The sequence below is a fragment of the Apaloderma vittatum genome, unplaced genomic scaffold (assembly GCF_000703405.1).
Source record: "Apaloderma vittatum isolate BGI_N311 unplaced genomic scaffold, ASM70340v1 scaffold4242, whole genome shotgun sequence".
Classification (NCBI taxonomy): domain Eukaryota; kingdom Metazoa; phylum Chordata; class Aves; order Trogoniformes; family Trogonidae; genus Apaloderma; species Apaloderma vittatum.
The window spans coordinates 15,933-35,866 of NW_009701737.1; the positions used below are offsets into that span (position 1 = coordinate 15,933).

A 19,934-nucleotide genomic window follows, 5' to 3' on the forward strand; every position below is an offset into this window, starting at 1 on the left:
AGAAAAATCAAGTAGCAGCTGCTGATTTCAGTGCAGAACTAAGTCAAGTAAAGAACTACACTTGATTCTTAGAGAATATACAATATAGCGGAGACTTTTCCAGTGCTAAGGCTTCTTCAGCATTTCATCTTTAAAACTATCATCCTGAGATGGGAAGATTCCAGTGGATATCACTTCTCAGATTTCAAATGGAATGATTCTAGTGCTGAGCTTAAACCATTCCTCAGTCTATACGTTAGACCAAGTGGTAAAATACACGTATATCTTGATGCCACATTTCTACTTAATACTTTTATGGCCCTGAACATGGAAATATTGGCATCCAAATGTGAGATATGTCAACATAATAAAAAGGCACTGAGCTATAAGTACTATATATACAGTAACATTTGTGTTTGCATAGATCAACAAGAACTTTGAATGCTGCAAAGAACTAAATGCAACCACTAACCGAGAGGAAATATGGAAGCAGCAGGAACTCCTGCTTAATAACCAGCATGGGGGAAGGAATCTTTTTTAAAAAAAAATGTTGAGGCTGTCAGCTTCATTTTTCCTTCATAAATTAGAAAAAAAAAAAATGTTCTTAGAGGAGTGTTTTCTGATCGAAGAGCTGCAGGTCAAAACGGACCCAGACTTCTCCTGTTGGAACTTCATGCAGCAGTAAGTGTTTAGTCGTGGGGCCTTTGCTTTCTTGTTCCATTCTAATTTTTGCTACTGGAACTTCAGTGCGACCCAAAAAATCTGTTGAGAAAGTGAGTAAGAAATTTCATGGAGCAAAAACGTTAACCTCAGAAAATCTGAAAGCATCAGGTTAAGCAACAATGCTGCACAGGATGAGTCAGTTCCAGAGCACTGCTCCCAAGCTTCCTGTTTGACTCGCCCTCAGCCCTGTGTAACTCAGCCAGCAGTGACAAAAAAATGTGGTTTTAGAAGAGAAAAATGCTATGGAATTGGTATGGAAAACATGCCTGTATGTAACAGTTGGATCTAAGGGCTTTAAAAATATGGTGGCTCCCTTTCAGAGACACAATTTTGAAAGTTCTCCTCTTTCAGAGCTGGAAGGTCTGAGCTATGGAACCTGTTTACAAGCCAGCTGTGGTGCTACAAAGACAATTAAAAAACCCTTGGCTCAGTCAAGTTTTAAATAGGCTGATATATCATTCTTTTCACAAGAACAATGACCTTGAACAATTACTGCCACTAGTAGGTTTACAGTCCAATTCAGAAATGATATAACCTCTTTGTGGCCATTTCATATATAACATTTGTGTGTGTGTGCATGAAAAGCTTTGCTGTGCACTGCGAAAACGGCGGACTCGGCTGTCCACCGGGACACTCGGCTGTCCAGCTGGGAGAAGCAGCCCAGCAAAGTCACCTTTTACCTTACAGCAGAGTGAGCAACTCAGGGCAACTCAGGGCAAATCTGCAATAATCGAATGTGTATCGGAGCCCTGATGAAGCACCTTGCCTTTTAAAAAGTACCAGAAGCAACTGACTGCCAAAAATGTGTTCAGCTTCCAAGAAATAAATGAAAAAAAAAAATGTTTATCACACTGCTGCTGTGCAGTTATAACCTAGCACCTCATTTTGGGCACCTATAGTGAAAGAGAGGAACTGCTTTCAACTTCTCTGTCTCCCTAGTCTGACCAAAATAAATAAATAAATTCTATGTCTGATACCAAAGCCAGAATGGGATCAAACCTGACTACCCAGAGCTATTGGCTCTGGAGGGGCTACTGAACCTCTTGAGTGAGGAGCCACGTTGTGTAAAATGTTTTTAAGTACCATTTCTCAGGAAGCAATCGCACCTACAGGCTCTTGGAACTGCTGGGGAGTAGCTGTGTTCCTCAAGTCACAAAAAAAGCATTCTTTTTCCTTTCACGAATGTTAGCACTTACCATCAGGAGAGAACTGATCCCTGTCGAACATGGTGATGCACAGGACATCCTGATACAGATCCTTAATGAAGAACTGGCAGTTGAAGTTCCACTTGGGGTTCAAGGTGTCCTGCAGGGTCCTCGTAGTGTAGCTCTGGGAGCCCATGCTGATCTCACAGTACGGGTTGCTCTTCCCTAAACACAGAACAGAGCAATGAAACGCCTCTGCAGCGCAGAAACCTCCCTCCCCGTCTGGAGGCTGCACGGACACGCATCGACACTGCTGCCCAGAAGCTGTGGGTCAGGCAACCCCTACATCCTAGAGCGGCACGGAGCTGGTTCTCCTCTCAGTCCTCTGAGGCTAAATAATGGCTAATTTGTCGAGAAGCTGTAGCTGAAACTGCTTCCCAAACCACCACACTCCTTCCAGTCAGCCTTTCTAAACGGAGCAGAAATACAGCAGTTTGACACTATTTCCTTCACTCACCATTGGGCTTACAGGCCTTCAGTTCTGTTGCTTCAATCACATGCACCATCAAGCGTCCTATTCCTGAGGTTTTTTGTAAGCGAGCTGGGAATGAAAAGTCACAAATAAACGCACTGGCTGCAACTGTAAAAACTGCCACTAGATCCAAAGAGGGAGATCCCGCAGAGACACTGTGACATCCTCCAGAAGAGGCGCTGCCCACGTGTCCACGTGGACGAGAGGGAAATACAGAACTCGGAAGGTACCTTGATAAGCCTTTTCACGTTTCTTCTTCTCAGTTTCGATGTACTGCTCTGACGCCGCTTTGATTTTCTGGACCCAGGCAGTCCTGCAAAGAGCAATCCCTATGGTCAGGGCTGTATCACGGGCAGGAAATTTCTTGAGTATCAGCAACTCTGCCCCAATCTGTTTTGCCATTCCCCCCCATCCCCCACGGGGTTTCAGAGGCACCACAAATCAAGTTAGTTCAAGGACTAAAGCGATGGAGTTTTTGGATTTAATCTCACGCCACATTTCCACATCAGTCTAAATAAATGAAAGTGGAGCTGCTGTTTTTATTGAAGACTGCTGGGTCACACCAAAGCCTGACCGGGACTGGGAAAGAATCCTATGGGATGCTGGACTTCACAGCCTTAAACCATTCTTCTATACAATCGTAACACTGAGGAGCAGTAGATGTGACTGGATTCCACTGCAAGAGCTGCCACACGACCACAACAACGTCACAGAAAACTTGTAACTCAAATGAGAGTCAAATGAGTGTATTTCCTGACCAAGAGGACCAAATCCTGTTCTTGAACTCAGGCACCACCGTGTCTGCTCACTGGAAACAGCCCACAGCCATGCCCAACAAGTTTAAGCTCAGATCTGCGTTTTCACTACTCACCGCTCATTAATGTTGTCAGTTTTAAGTGTGTAAACTCTGTCAATGTGTGATATGTGGAAAACTGGCTCGTCACTTGAGGGGTCTGTGGGCAGTTTCACTAGGACTTCATTAAGGAAAACGGGCTGAAAGAAAAGCAAACATCACTGTGGCAGCAACACCCAGACAACAAGCGGAACTGCAAGGACGTTTAAATACATTGTTTTACTGCAGGGAAAGTGAAAGTGTGGGGCACAGGACCAACAGTCAGATCATCGTGTAAAGGATGTGAGAAGGGGCTGAGAGAAAAACTGCTCTGGTGATACAGAATCACAGAATACACCCCATTCCCCAAGAGCTTTGGGAAAGGGGCAGGACTGCGCAAGCAGAGCTGCAGTTCAAGCTTTGAAATCCTGGGAATCTCTCAGTTCCCTGATAATTATCTCCCAACTCCAGCGTCCTGAGACTGTGTGGACACAGAGACTGAAGGTTTGCACCTTTTACTGTTTTCTAAAGGAAAGTAAATATTTTCTTTTGGATGCAGGAACTTGTGCAAACTTAAGTTAAGGCTCCTGCTTCTTAACATCCCCCTCAGCTCCTCAGGCACGATGCTATCTCTGCCCTTTCACCCCAAAGTGGGTGGAGGCATTTCTTAAACCAAGACACAGAAGCCTGTCCTTCTCTGGGGACTAAGCCAAGGACATTCCTGCATGTGCCTCTGTGACAGCAAATGATCAGATGGGGCCGAGACGGCTAATCCCAGCAGAGAGAAAAGCATTCCTCATCAGAAGCCGGGTCCCACTGCATCAGCATGACCACGGGGCACCTCAGCTCACTCACCATTTTATACATTTTGAACTGGGAGTTGGATTTGGGGCTGAACAGTTTGTCGGAGCCGGAAGACACGAACTGTTTAACCATGTAGGTGAGCAGGAGGAAGTCGTTGAAAAGGAAGCCGTACAGCTCCTTGCTGCTCTTGGCCTTGTACAACTTGCCGCTGTGCAGGAGCTTCCGCGGTCCCAAACAGTTTGTGAGGGAGTTGAACACAGGTTGCTAGGAGAGACAACACCCATGAGCTAATGCAGGCACCAGTTCCTGCTCCTCTTCCCGGTGGAGATCGCTCAAGCTGCTCAAAATGCTCTTGTTTAACACGTGAAGAGAAGGGCAACTTTTATGATCTGTCATGGTACCAGCACTACTCCCAACTTAAAGCAGATTTAAGCTTTACCAACAACACACACAGGGGCTGGCTGAAGGCATTTACCTCACGGCCACTTTTCTGTTGTCCAGAAGCTGTGCTTAAGTAGAGCCTGCCGAGTTTGCAGCTGGGTCACCTCTTAGGGGAGCTCAATCAGGTGATGGAACTAGGACAGGTCCAGTCAAGCCCTGGTTCCTTATTCAGCCAGTGGAGAACTGTCACAACACCTCATTTTGAAGGCTGTCCTGACAGGTACAGGAGCCTGCACCCCACAGACCTCTGAGGAACTACCGCTCAGGGCACCGGTGCCCCTTCTGCCTGAAGTAAACCCTGGGAAACACACACGAAGTGAAATTTCCCAGAGGAACGCTTGACTTAGCCCAGTGGCAGGATGAGCAGAATGTCAGAGATAAGGAATTATTTCTGTTTGTTTAACGGTTTAAATGGTATCAGCTTTAAGCTGATAAATCAAGATTCCTCCACCTCCAAAATCATGCAGAAACGAGGGCTCATAACATTACAGCTGCGAGCAGAATTTAATAAAAGCTTCTCTGCCAAGAGCTCAGCAGTGGGTCACGTCCCAGTAATGGATGTGAGCAAGGACTCCCACTCCCTCCCCTGGTGGGAAAAGCCCCCGCCGCACAGCGCAACACCGCCGTTACCTCTGCGAGGCCTTCGCACTGGACGTGGGACTGTATCCACTCCAGTCTGTCCGAATTCTCTTTCTCACGCACCCCTTCGTTAACCTGAGAGCACAGCTCCTCCGCACGCTCCAAGGCAAGCCTGAGGTTACTGTGATCGGGGTGATTTTCTGGAGTGTTCTCTAGAATCTGGTAAGGAGCAGAAAGGGGAAGAAACAGGACACAAATGTAGGTAAGTGCAGGTATTCCTTCCTCACGCTCACAGAGAAATCCCCATAAAGGGACAAGGTGGTTTTTTTCGCTTTTGCTATCGAGATGGAATTCAAAAGCATGCACGTACGAAACCTTGCTTTGGGTACTCACACTCTTTATGAGCAGAGGGTAGCGGGTTATTCTTTGCATAGGTTTCAGGAGGAAACTGGAGAGAGGCATTCCTTTGCAGCGAGGGTCCAAGGCAAGTTTCTACGGCGCAACCCAGAGATTTAAAAGAGACATTGCATTATTCATCAGGAAATAGTTGCCTCAGCGCACTAAAAACTGTCTGAGTAGATTAATTTTTCCAGGCATTCCAAGGAATCTCAGGCTTTTCGGTAAGCAAATACTTGTATTTAGAACAAACAGGGAAGCCGGAGCTGTCATTGTACCCAAACGCCTTGCCAGCATCAGCTGCAGGATCATTGTACACGCAGAATCATAGAAACATCAAGGCTGGAAAGGACCTTAAGATCATCAGGTGCAACCTACAGCCCTACATCACCCTAATACTAAACCACATCCTGAAGTGCCACATCCAGCCGGTTTTTAAACACGTCCAGGAACGGTGACTGCACCACCTCCTTTGGCAACTCATTCCAGTGCTTCACCACCCCTTCGGTGAAGAAGTTTTTCCTAATATCCAATCTAAACTTCCCCTGGAGCAACTTGAACCTGTTCCCTCTTGTCCTGTCGCTATTCACTGAGGAGAAGAGGCCAACACCCATCTCACTACAGGTGCCTGTCAGGGAGTTGTAGGGAGTAATAAGGTCTCCCCTCCTTACATTCAAAACCGTTCCAGCTTTTCTTTTGACATTACAGGCTCTGCTCAGGTTGAAAAGAAAAAAACACAAACCACAAAGCAATGAAAGAAACAAATGTCTGACGTCAACAGTTCTGGCATTCCTCCTTTCAGGGCCTCAACGTCACCGCCTCAGCTGTGGTGTGGCACCAATTCCTTATCTATTTCTGCAGGGTGCCTGCCTGCCATGCTTGGGGCACAACCCCGGCCCCGGCTGCAACCCCACCCTTGGGACACAGCACACGTCCTGCTGAGCTGTGAGCATGTTCTGAACAACAGCTTTTCTCCTCTAACTCCACAGACTCTTATCCCTTCTGATAGCACAAATTTTTGGGAAGTTGCAGGCGTCAGCACCGCCGCTTTGCGAGGTTAGCGTTACACTGAAGTAATGAGCAACGGAATGGGAAATGGAGCAATAAAGTAGCTAGAGAGAAAGACAAAGCGTTAACCATGGCCATCATATAAATACACCTCGCAAGGTTCTTAGATGTTTTTGCAAGATTTTACTCTTCTCGGTTATTCTGAACTGGCTGACGCTGGTTAGACGGGCTCCTGTCACTGAAGGAAAGGAGAAGGCAGAAAAGCTACCGAGTAAGATACCTTTAAGTAGTCTTTGAAATCAGCATCTTCATCGGTTTTCTGCTGCAGCAAGGAAGCTCCGTTCAGCTGGCAGCTGCAGAACCGAATGTAGGCCTGCATGTGAGAGAGCTCCGCCGCTAAGATGTCCCCGATCATCTGCACCGGCATCTTTTCTCCTCCTGTTTTCTTACGCACTCGCAAGGCTCTGAAGAGCAAAGGAAACCACCCTTCAACTTTGCTGCCACGTCTGCAGGGCTTAAATCAACATCCATCTTTTGAAAGGATGAAAGCCTGCCAGGTGAGTTCCCTTATGCAGCACAGGGCGGGTCGAGCCTGGACTCCCGGGAAGTCACCGGCACAACACGCAAAGCTGAACCAGCTGCCTGGTGGGGTCAGTGGGACCGAGCCCCTCCTCTGAGGTTTCTGAGACAATTGGCATCAGTCTCTACATTCAACTAATGTCCCATTTCAGAGATATATTAGCCACTTTGTGTCTCCCAAGTTTATTTTCAGAGAATATTTGCTTTGCAGAGAACTGGGAAGAACGCCTCCTGTGCACAGGCTTCTGTGTAGGATCTACTTCTAAGGTATTACAGCAAATGTGCATCTGTTCTTGCTGCTTATTTGCTCCCTTGTAACAAGGCCTTCTTTGTGAGCTAGTCCGAATGCATTTAGCTGATTTGAACCCATGCATGCACAGGAGCTAATCAGCAAGGACAGAAACGTTTCCTGTAGTAACAGAAAACTTCCTGGGGAAAGGAACAAGCGAATAAAGACAAAGAGGAAATCATAACAATGCAGGTAAGTACTCACTTTAGTAACTTTGTATTTGACATGATGAGATCCTTCCAGTTAACAAAAATCAGCCCCATTTCTCCTTCTGTGAGACAGCCTGAATCAGCCATCGGTTTTTGGAAAACCTGCAGCCAAAAAATCGTAAAGGTGAACAATTCTTCAGACAAAAGCAGCTCAGCCTCTGGTTTAGCTGAGCAATGATTTTGCTTTATTTCAACTGCTCAGTGTCCAATTTCTCAGAAGTTAAAACTGATTCCTTTCAGGCACTTGTGACAGCTGTCACTGTTTTCCCAAAGTACCTTCTTCTGACACCAACACCACCACTGGCAAAGCAGGGACAAGCACTGGGACCTGACTGTTCAGCGGAGGAGCATTCCCACGATTTTGGAGTCAACTGCTGCACAAATTACCCTCACGCATCAGGCCTACCCCATACCCAGAGCACTCGTAGCCAACCTGTGTGCAGACCTGCGGCTTCTTTCAGGGGCCCTTGGCACAAACTCTCTGCACAGCAGAAGACTGGTGTAACTCAGACTATTCAACATCTTTACACTTCACCACACAGTTATTTTATCTAGAGAGGTCAGGCTGGACACCCAAGATCACCCAATGGCAGCCAGTTCCTGCCCGGCCTAGTGAGGTGCTCCTGCTTCCAGAAATAAAATTGGAGATGAAGGCACACGATAAACTTTTATGGTGCTTATACAGCTTCTGTGCCATAGAAACTGGCTGTGCAGCTCTGCTAGACACCCTGGCCCAGCCCAGCGGGTCCAAACACTGAACAACAGGACTCGGAAAGTAGGAAGGTCCTAAGACGATGGCTTTTACAACGTGACATTTTTGCCTCGTGGCAAGCACGTAACGTTTGCTAGAAAGGGAGGCGCTCACACACCTCTCCTCCTCTAGCACTTCACAATTCACAAGAATCCTGAACTCTTAGTATTCAGAAGGACAGAGATGTTCTTCCAAACGCCTTTTCAGATCCAAGAGTTCTCACCTCTAAGACGAGCTGGAGATCGTCCATATACCTTTCTTCCGTCTGAATGAGCTCGTGGATGTAGCCCTGCCTTTTCCTTTCCATGGGCTGCATAGTGTCAAGGCTCTGGAGATCAGCACACCCTACAAGAAGGAAGCCAGCAGTTCAGATCCCACTCAGGCCCACTGGATCTCAAGAATTAACAAAATTGCACCAATATAGGCCAGTCTACAGTTCACACTACACATACGGCGGTAAAACCCTGCCCAGAGCAGCAGTAGGTTTCAAAATCAAGCGATGTAGCGATCGGCCCCCTCCCCCCTTTATGAAAATTTTTAGTCTGTCACCTTTTTATTTCTTCGAACACCCCTTCTTCTTGTACTGTAACCCAGAATAAGAAATCCTGGCTTCCTGCCACTCTGTTTGCTCACAATTTATCTCATCTCTTTTTCTGCCATATTCGAAACCATGATTTTCTCTTACCTTGGGCAATATCTTTTGTGAGATGAAGTCATCTAAAATGCATCTGGTTCTGACTTGGGACATTCCACCTTTAATCTCCACCCCATTTCTAAAGTAGCCTTGGTTATTAATTTATGACACAAACCACCGGTGCAAATATATAGTTATAACACATAATGTTATAGTTGCATAACTCCACAGTTGCACAACCTATTTTCTCATTCAGAAGCAAAATGAGCCTGAAATAGGTCGAATTATTTTTATGCGTCAAGTATGAATAATCAAAATCGTGCACAGGACGACAGACACTCAATGACACAAAGCCCCAGGCTTTCTGTAAGGACATGCAGACCCCTGCAGCTTCACACTGCTGCTTCTCTACTGTATGTACATGTTAGTAAGTCTGAAATTTAGTAACCAAATCAAAAACTGGTGAAAACAAAGTGGTGACTGTGTTTAGGGGGTAAAGGAGAGCACAGAAAGTCCAACTCTGATCCCTCCGTTAGCCGTCACACGCCAGCAGAGCACTGCAAAAGTAGCAGCAGGGTGGGGGAAAGTAAATGATTTAGAAAAAAGAAACAATTGCAGAGCGTTTGAGAACACTTGATGTGACAGCGTCAGATTTTAATGCAACGTGACCTGTGGATTTTGCAGGATAGCAGGAAGGACGTCACAGGGACTCATTTAGATCCGGCATTTCTAGAGGAACGACACTGTAGGAAAGTTTACAGATGGTGTGAAAGGCAGCGCGACCTACGGCACGACGGGCTGCCCCCCCTCGCCACCCTAACACACCCAGGCCAACAGAATGTGACTTCATTCTATCTGCTGACAACGTACAGATCTGTTCTAGGGGATGACTGCTCTAAATAATGACATGAAAATGAGTCAGGAATAAATCTGGACCAAAAAACCCACCAAGGACCACTACATAAACATTTGGCTAAACTTGGTGTGGCAACTGGAGCCTCCCAGGCTTATGCTTTTTCCACGGGACAGGCATCCTTCAGCAAAAGAGAAATACCAGCAAAATGAAGTTTTATGATACCATTGGAAGTATTTTAACAGGGGAACCCTTTGAACCACACAAAGAAGTAAAACAGTAAAGGTGAAAGTGACATTTAAAATCAGGACCTTTCAGTTCTGTTTTGTATCCCTAAAGGGGATTGCTGATCTTCAGCTTTTTGGCAAGATTTGAAAAAAAATGCCACTTTTTATGAAGAGACCTGGGACTGCTCCTCTTTTGATTGTGCAGAACGAACGCTGCTTCTGGCCTTAGTTATTCCCAAAGTTACAATCAAGCCAAAATCAGATGGGAGAAAGGAGTAAGGTTACAGATCGAAGCAGCTCAATCCATCACGATGGACTGCGGCCAGTGTGTGCTACTCCTGAGTTCCAGTGTCATTCTTTAGTCTGTACAGGACAGAGCACAAGCCCACCTGGTTCCTGAGACATGAAATTTTAGGGCAATCAAGGGCTTGCACAGAAACCAGACTTTACTGGTCCAGATCTGGAAGTCTCAGCTTTGACCACCCAGTTCTCTTCTCTACCGCAGAGGACACCCCCGCAACACCAGCACGGACGGGTGGACTGATGCTCCCCGTCACCGCTTGCTTCCATCCCACCTGTCAGAACCCCCCAGACCCTCGGATTTGTGTCCATTCCGTGCTGTCTGCTTAAAGCTGAAGAAAATTCTGGATGGAAAACTGGTCCTTTTTTATGCACCTAAAGTAGGTTTGGTTTCTAAGCTCATTCTCAGACACAAAAATGCAGGCAAATCAATTGGCTCCTGCACTAACCTTGTTTTCAGACTGTTGGCTTTTGGCACGAGCAGATGAGTACAATTTTATATTGAAACAAGCCCTAGTGAAATTTCGATGGCTCTGATGATACCGGCATGAAAACAGAGTATGCGATCCCCAGACTGATTTTAGAGAGTGACTTTAGGCATTTGGATCTGAAAGGAAGGAATGCGAACAAGACGGAAAACAAACCAACCTACCTAGTTGTCCCGGTTTCAGTTGGGATAGAGCTAATTTTCTTTTCTTCTTAGGAGCTTGCTTCTTAGCAGCCAGCATAGTGCCGCCTTTTGGATCTGGTACAAGATGAATGCTGATAACACACTGACATTTTCAGTTGTTGCTAAGGAATCAAGGACTTTCCAATCTTGCGTGTTTTGCTAGCGTGCAGGAGCACAAGAAGCTGGGAGGGAGCACAGCCAGGACAGCTGACTCGAACTAGTCAAAGAGATATTCTGTAGGGCTATTCCGAACCATGGGACGGGACGTCACGCTCGGTAAATAATAGGTGAGGGGGGGGCTGGCATCGCTGCTTGAGCAGGTGCTGAGCAACTGCATCGTGCATCTTTCATCCTACTCTTGGGCTTTACTTCTCTGTTTCTTTTTGTTATATTCTTTTTCATTACAATTAGTATTATGTTATTATTATTGCTTATTATTTTTTATTATTATTGTATTTATTATTTATTATTGCTTATTATTTTTTTTTTAGCTATTAAGTTGTTCTTGACCTAAGCTGTGAGTGTTCTCCTTTTCCTGCTCTCCTCCCCATCCCACTGGGAGGTGGCAGGAGCGAGCAGCTGCGTGAGGTTTAGTTGCCAGCTGGGCTTAAACCACGACAGGAGTGCTTTTCCTGATGTTTTTCTCAAAGTGGCCACAGCAACCCCGGGGCTTGCGGGGACAAAGAGGCTGGACCCACATCTCCACCTGTTCTGCTCCCACATCCCTGTTCCCTCCTTTGCTTGCATCGGTTCTGGCACTCTTCTGACTCCCAGCTCACATGCTGGCAACAAATGAATCCCAAGGGGTGGGAAAGAAAACAGTAGTTTTCTGCTGGTTTAGCAGCCAGGAATGCGCATGGAAGCAGTAAAACTGCCTTTTTTGGCAGTGGAAAGCTGTCATTTTGATTTCCGCCTTGTGAAGCTTCATCCCAAGCTCCCCACAGGAAAAGCAGCAAGATTTTGGGGAGTGCCTGCCCAGGGACGCCTCGGCTGCCCACGCTGGGGGCTCACCTCCCCGTGCTGACTATGTAAGAGGTTTTACATCACGTTTGGAGCGCAAGCCCTCTTCCAGCGAGAGCAGGGGACTGCCAGGCTGTTCAGACAGGCTGGGGCATGACCTGCCAGCTCCCACCCGAGAACACCAAACTGGGCAAGCTGTGGGTGCCTGGGACCTTGGAAACTTAGGGTGCGATAAGAGAGCGATGCCTTCCACAATTATCGTGCCTTTTGTGATAAGTCCTGCTCTCCGAGACGAGGAAGCAGCTGTCTCGCAAGGGCAGGGTAAAACCAGCTGGAGAGTTCACAAACAGGAAATCCCAGTCTCCGAAGTTATGGTTAAAATTATACTTCCCTCTCCAAATACACCTGAACAAGAAATACTTTCTTGCTACTAACATAACTAACCCTGCAGGAAAAACAACCGAGGTTCACAGTTGGAAGATGTTCTACTCTGCAGGAGATTCAAATGTCTGGAAAACATGGCGGGCTGGGAGACAAAACTCTTCCAATTACTGATCCAGTTTGGGTTTGAGTAAGTTCAAGGGGAAGAATGACACTTTCTGAAGAAATCCTCCAGCCAAAGATGAATAAGACCTAGCATCATTCAAAAAAAAACCCTCCATTTTCTTTTCCTTTGTTACAAAAGGGGGAGGACTTTAAAATTCTTCACTTAAAAGCAAATTCCGGAGAATTCAGATAAAAATCCAGATGGATAAAAGGCTTTCAAAGACATCCAGACGTGCCTGGGCACCAAGCGCTTCATCCCTTTCCACAACAAAATTCCCTGCTCAGCAATAAAAAAGCACATGAAAAAGAACAGCCCTGGCGAGGTATCTCGAGCCTCAAACACAAGCTCAACACTTGTCCTGCAGGACCTGTGTATACCAGAGGCTTCACTGCACTGAGTCTCCCCTTAAGGCTATTGAGGGTTAGTGGTGGCCGATATAAACTGTGTGTGTAAGAGAACAGCTTGGTTTGGTTTGGGGCTTCGAGGAGGGAGGTGTTCGGTTGTGGGTTGTTTGAGTGTTTTTTAATTTCTGTTCACTTAATTTTTGTTTGTTTCTTTCTTTAGCTCAAGCCCATGAGCCAGCAATGTGCTCTTGTTGCAAGAAGGCCAATGGTATCCTGGGCTGCATCAAAGCCAGTGTGGCCAGTAGGCTAAGGGAAGTCATCCTGCCCTGGTGAGGCCACATCTGGAATACTGGGGCCAGTTCTGAGCTCCCTGGTGTAAGAAGGACAGGGAACTACTGGGGAGAGTCCATCAGAGGGCAAGAAAGATGACTGAGGGACTGGAGCATCTCTCGGGTGAGGAAAGGTCAAGAGAGCTGGTGCTATTTAGCCTGGAGAGGAGAAGGCTTGGAGGAGACCATTGGAGTGACCATTGGCTACAGGAGGAGGAGTTCCAGCTAAGCACAAGGAAGAACTTCACCGTGAGGGTGCCAGAGCCCTGGCACAGGCTGCCCAGGGAAGTCATGGAGTCTCCTTCTCTGGAGACTTTCAAAACGTGCCGGGACGCAATCCCGTGTGACATGCTCTGTGAGATCCTGCTTTGGCAGGGGGTTGGACTAGATGATCTCTAGAGAGCCCTTGCAACAACCCTGTGATATGGCTGGAGAAAGCAGGTAAGGGTGGGGGTTTCTGCCTGTATCAGCCCACCTCTGCTTTCCCAGCTGACCACAGAGACTACATCTCCCCTAAGTACCACGGGCTGGCATTAAATCGCCCCTGTAGTACAACAAGAGAACAGACCGATGGTGTCACAGGACATCACCCACAGCCGCTCCACAATCTGCGCTGTCACACAGGGGGCTGCCCACTCGCAACGTGCTCCTGTCACTGCCTGTAGCTGTCAGTAGCCTCTGTGCCTACTGAAGCCCACAAAAGGAACTAATCCAAGAAACCTTCCACTGTGGAAAAAGCTGGTTTCCATCAGGCCCTGGGAAAAATAATAAAGACCTTGATCCAATCTCCCCTGATCAGGAAATGCAGTATACTCTCTCTGCTACAAGAGAAAAAAAATTAGGGTTCAATTTTCAAGACGTAAAAAGTGAAATCAAGTCACTCCGTCACAGTGCTAGGTAACATAATGCTCGCACCAAGCTGTTCAGATGGGAAATAAATCCTCCCCAGATCGGCAAAAAAAACCACAACAGACAAACTAGATCCTTTTATGTGTCCCTTTAATAAAATACATTTGCATAGTTATCTTACAACTTTGTTTAAAAACAAAGATGAAAATTGCCTCATGCTAAGCGCAGCCTGCATTTGCACGTCTTGACAATCATCCCCGAACATTAATACTCTAGCTTGAAAAGAACAACAAAAGAGATTTTAAGGCAGCACACACTGTTATGTAGCAGTTTTATTAGTTCATTACATTAAAGTAGGAGGAGGCTGTAGCAGCGCCCGACACTACAACAGGCCAAGTTTGGTCGGCATGCCTACGAGCAGACTTATTTACAGGAGTTTTCAACCCAACTCAAGAAAAATCACACAGGGATACGATGTGACGAAACATCGAGATGGCATAAACACTCAGTGACTGGCAGGAGACGTTTCCGTTCTTAGCGTGTAACTTTTTTTGATGGAGCTTTATGCCTCCTGCACTCCTAACTGTGACATTATTAACACTGACTTTACAACGGCGCTTCGTACGCCGGCACGGCCCCTCGCCATCACCCCCTACTCACACACCCCAGCCCTGAGACTGGGTCCTGGGGGTGGCACAAGACTTTCCTGCAAAGACCCAAGTTTCGGCAATCTAAGCTTTTGTAAAACTCTGCTTGTGTAGGTTCTTAGTCCGTTACGCAGACGAGACAATTACAAAATTAGGAAGCATTTCAGTACCTGTTCTTGTACATTTACAGCACCATTTACACTCTTACCCGCAATTACACCGTGGCCCCTATTCTCTGCTGGCCCCAGGAAATAGTATTAAGCAAGTACTATGCCGCAGGAAGCATCATACTTTGCTTTCCTGGTTGGCTTCACTCTTAGTTGTTAATCTTGTGTGGCTCTGAGCAACATTTAGACTCCCAGCTCTTGACTGGGGACCATCAGAGCAACAAAAACCCTCTATTTCTACTTCATCCTTCATTCCAAAGCCGCTTTTTTCGCCCAAGTAAGGGCGAAACATTAGTTTTACTCAGCTGGGATGATGGCTGAACTCTACGGACTTCTATCAGCAAGAGAGTGGACTGAACACAACCGGAGAAAAAGTAACAATTTTTGAAAGGAAAAGTCTGATTTAAATCCAGCGTCTATTAGCTACACCTCTTCATTGATACAGAATGTTATTTTAAAATAATCTTGCCTTAAAGACGTCCTCAGCACAGTCTTTCCGATGGATGATCTGACACACGTGCTCAACAGGAGAGCAGGGCTCTCGGGTGATTGCGCTTGAGCTGTGTTAGGCTGACTTTTGCAGTAGAGATAAATACTGAAGGCAGAGAGAAATACTGAAGGCAGGGGCTACGTCTCTCTCAATCAGCATTATTAAAGCACATTATTACTACCTTTGTCATTATAGTTAGAGAATTTAGAGTGTGCTCGGGTAATACTGAAACAAGAAAAGGTGACCACGAAAGCCCAAACTGCTTCATTTCGGCACTCATCAGCTCAAATAGAGGGGCAGCTGTAATTTCAGTAATTATCAAAGCTCGTGCCTACACACCCAACAGCAGTGCTACTCGCGTGAAACTTCACTTACTACTACCCTAATGTCCAATTGTATCAGTTAAAACACAGGTGCAACGGTTTTTGGAAAATGACACGGAACTAGAACATCTCGCATAGGATGTGAAGGTGGGGTTTTTTTCCTAATTTTTCCAAAGACAATTAATAGCGATTTGACATTTGAGGAAAACCGTCACCGAACATTGGGAAGTCTGTTTGGCTCACAGGTTAACGGTGCCTTTTAGGAAGGGGATCATTTATAATGTCAGCTAAATATTAGACTACGGTGAGTGCTTGATGCCAGCGGTGCAGCACGACACACTACGGCCTGGATTAAACAGGCGCCTTTCAAACTCAGAAATTCAGAGAAGGCAACCCAGGGTGATTAGCATATTTTAGCAGAAATACTTTGAATGTAGTTTCACATGGAAATCAAAACAGCTAGAATGTCTGAGGCATTATCTAGCACATTACTTGCCTACAACAACATGATTTCATTCTGTAACAAAATATAGGTTTAGACAAAATACATCCAGAATAAAAATCCATTTGTAGTTTTATGCAGGCACATTGCTGTAGTCCCTATTGCACAAAATACATATCTCTGAATTAAAGGGCACATATACACTACTTGATCAAGCATATCAAATACAGAAGAGATTCTGGAGAAAGACTTTTAAAACTCTGCAGCTGGACTAACCTCCTCCTGACAGTACCTTCACAACATTCATAGATATATGTGTGTGTGCAGACATATGTATGTGTATAGTAAACAAGCAGGGCTTTGTAAACATTTCTGATTGCATAAGTGACCTTTACTCTTTCGCAATCAAGTTCAGGAAACCACCTAAATTAAATACTTTATCTACTAGATCGCTCCTGTCATTACAGGAGCACAGAACTATTTAATCAGACAAGCAGTTTACTGTTAATCCTTTTTCTTTTTTTTTTTTTTAATTTTCTAGTTTTCCCAAAGGGCTCCCAGGGATAGAGTCCTGAAGTCCTAGTCCCTCCCTCCCCCCAGACTAATAAAACGTGGGCACCTCTGCTGCTCCGTTCTGCCAAGAGCCCGTTGTTGTACCTTTAGGGACCACGTCTGAGCTGAGGGGTACAGCTCCGTTTTTAAACCCAAATGCTACCTCTCTGCATTCGGCTCCAGGTGCCTGTTAGCGTTTCTTTTCTGGCAACGTCTCTTTATCCAGGTTACCTACACACTAGGCTGCCGATTTATCTAACAGAAAGAAAAGCAGCAGCTTTCAGGTTGTACTTAAAGCCAGTGCAGACCACAGCCAGATAAAACCACGGTTCAGTACCATTAGCTAGGGGTCAATGAAGAAAAGGGTCTAGTAGCCCAGAGGCTGTGTACGTACTCACTGCAGTACTCGTTTGCTGTTTGCTCAACTGAAAGCAAATACGAATTATTGGAATAAAGTATTTAAAGGAAGGAGGTTGTTTAGGGATAGGAGATATCAAGCCAAAACAGCCCGAGTTCCTGCTATAGTACTGCTGAGAAGGAAGAAAAAAAATTTAAAATATCCTCTACTCTATGCTTAGTAGTTCCTTCCCCAGTTAAAAAGGGTATTAAAAGGCTGGATGGATTCTGCCAGATCTAAATCTCAGACCTTGGGGCATGTTTGCCATCACAGTGACTATCAGCAGCAGAGACAGGGAGGGTTTGTTTTCTGGATGCCCCTTATACGCTGCCAATTTCAAAAGCTCAAAACATAAGAGATTAAATCAAGTCCATTAGAACAGTAACCAGCGAACATTTTAATTCTGCAAAGTATGTACATACAACATCAGAAGAACACAACTGCCCGTTCAAAACAGCGCAGATAAACTGTGCGAATAGTGGGTCTTTGTGTGTCTGCAATCCCACCATGCAAACGATAACTTGATATGCATGCTAATGATCTACCATTATCAATACCAAAAAAAATACTAAAGGAAACAAGAATGAACAGCAGTGAAAGCCACACAAAGACCCACTATCCTCTCTGCTTTTACAAATCAACAGTAGATTATAAGAAAACCCACAAAAACCTAATTTCTTGACTGGATCTAAGGTTCAAACGAAGCAAAAGGATTGTGTCAGAGATACGTGAGCAGGGCTGGCCACCCTGCCTCCACGCTACAGTCAAACTTGGATAGTGGGTCTCTGAGGTGCTTTCACACTGGAAGACAACATTGGGTCCTAAAAAAAACACAAAAAAAATAAAAATGAAGGATAAAATGAACATAAATTTGAAGAGTGAAACATGAGTTCTATGGACAAAGACAGAACAACACCAAAAACGTCAGAAAGGAATGACAAACATTCAACTTTCTGAAAACAGACATCATGAGCTTCTACTCTTACAATTTCATATTTATAAACACACACAGTTTTAAGCACTTGTGACCAGCCATCACCGACTCTGAAAACCACTTTTAGCTGATTCACTTGAAGGAGAAAGTTTCTTCCCCAGGAAGAGGAACAACACACAGTTAAGCCCTAGGGTTTTGAGTTTTTTTAAAGGCAACGGCAAAATTCCCTGAGATTTCAACACCACCAGGATTTCTCCTGACACACTTGTAATGAGACGTTAGAAAATCAGATAAAAACCAAACTTGTAAAGAAAAGCCTAACTGGAATTTATTTATACTGGCACACAAAAATTAACCTGTTCAAGACTGTAGTAAATGAAAACCTTGTTTCTAGCACTGTGTGTCCATGAAATAGGATTGAACACGTCACTCAAAATGTCCATCAGAAACTAAGGTCTACACGGCCTGGAAGAGGCACTGCCAAGTCAGGTTAGAGGCAGATGGGTGACGTTTGCTGCAGCTGCACACACCCTGTGGGCAATCCAGAGATTGTTCCAGACCGCAGGATTTCAACCTGAAAGTTTTATCAAGCCTGACTGACACTCGTCACATAGTTCTAGAAATAAAAAATGACTGAGGGATTGATTTCGTATTTGATGCTTGGTAAAAGGTGTGAAACTCCGGAGCTATTGAGTAAAAACTTAAATTATTAACCTTCATATGCTAAAAAGTGAATGTGGACCTGCAACATGCAACACCTCAAAACCACTCTTACTCCATAATCCTAAGTTACTTGGCAATAACTAGAGAACTTCAAAATGTGTTGCCCATATATAGGCACAGAAATGCTCCTGCTACAAGTATGTCAGTTCAGAAGTTGGGTTTCACCACGAACACTCTTGAAAATCAGTCAGCTTCATTCCCTGGACAGCGGTGGACAGGAACTACTAAAGATCTTTCATGCATGGAGAAAAGCTTCTTGTCTCATGGCACATGCCTCTAACACATCTCATCTATGAGTAAGATCTGGGGACAAAAAAAATGAGGTAGATCTACTGTTGCTGTACGCATGTCAAGAACAGTCTAACGAGAGAGGGAGGATCTGTCCCCAGTCAAGCCAACTTCTGCTGCTGCACTGGCAGAAGGCAGAGCAGGCAGGTTTCAATGGGCAAAGGAGGTGCTTATCAGGCTTTGGGGGCTACCCGGAGCTCATATCTGGGCATCCAAAGGAGTGACATAGGTGCCAGAGGAACTGCAGCAATATTGGGCTATGAAAAGAAGAAAGAGTGAACAGAAACGGTAACTTCAAGTACATAAAAAAGAAAGAACTGCTACCTTCAGGTCTATGAAAGACCAGTCTGACTGCTTTAGGTCTGATGGGGCTCATTTTCCCCACAGCGCTGTGCTTTGTGCCGGTAACACACCGGTGTTTTGGCTCTTGCTGAGCTGCCTCTCCAACATTCCCAGCCCTCTTGGGAGGGGACACAGCTGGGCCAGCTCCCCCAGAATGACCACAGGGGTATTCCACAACACTTCAAGTCTGCTCAGCAGTAAAAGCTAAGAAAAAGGAGAAGGAAGAGGGGGCATTTGTTATTGATGTTTGTCTTCCAGATCAACCACTACACACACCCAAGCCCTGCTTCCCAGGGACTGGCGGGCCATTGCCTGCTGATGGGAAGCAGATAATTAAACCTTTTATTTCCCTTCATTTTTGCAGGCAACCTTTGGTTCGGCTGTATTAAACTGTCCTCCTCTTGACCCATAAGGCTTTGGTTCTGTTTTCTCTCCCCTGTCCAGCTGAGGAGGGGGAGTGACAGAGCAGCTATGACGGACACCTGGCATCCGGACAGGGTCAGCCCATGGCACTCAAAAAGGGAGAGGAGACACCTCAGGGAGGATGAACTAGAAGCCTCTGCACACTGAGCACAGGTATGTCCACCTGGCTGAGAGATGAACGGATGCGAGAAATGAACTGATCTCGAACACTAAAAGACATCCAGCA

At 45.6% G+C, this 19,934-nt stretch overlaps 1 protein-coding gene across 1 annotated transcript in view; it reads right to left on the reverse strand.

Annotated features, from left to right (window-relative positions):
* Positions 1-295: 295 nt before the first annotated feature.
* ITSN2 (intersectin 2) overlaps positions 296-19,934 on the reverse strand; it is a gene marked incomplete at its 5' end in the record, with an annotated part of 30,037 nt that continues 10,398 nt past the window's right edge. The window contains 11 exons of the mRNA XM_009879246.1: positions 296-741; positions 1,899-2,072; positions 2,365-2,448; positions 2,610-2,692; positions 3,251-3,372; positions 4,067-4,279; positions 5,087-5,254; positions 5,429-5,527; positions 6,720-6,903; positions 7,512-7,618; positions 8,491-8,612. Coding sequence (XP_009877548.1) covers positions 584-741; positions 1,899-2,072; positions 2,365-2,448; positions 2,610-2,692; positions 3,251-3,372; positions 4,067-4,279; positions 5,087-5,254; positions 5,429-5,527; positions 6,720-6,903; positions 7,512-7,618; positions 8,491-8,612 — 1,514 coding nt within the window. The remainder of the gene's footprint in view (positions 742-1,898; positions 2,073-2,364; positions 2,449-2,609; positions 2,693-3,250; positions 3,373-4,066; positions 4,280-5,086; positions 5,255-5,428; positions 5,528-6,719; positions 6,904-7,511; positions 7,619-8,490; positions 8,613-19,934) is intronic.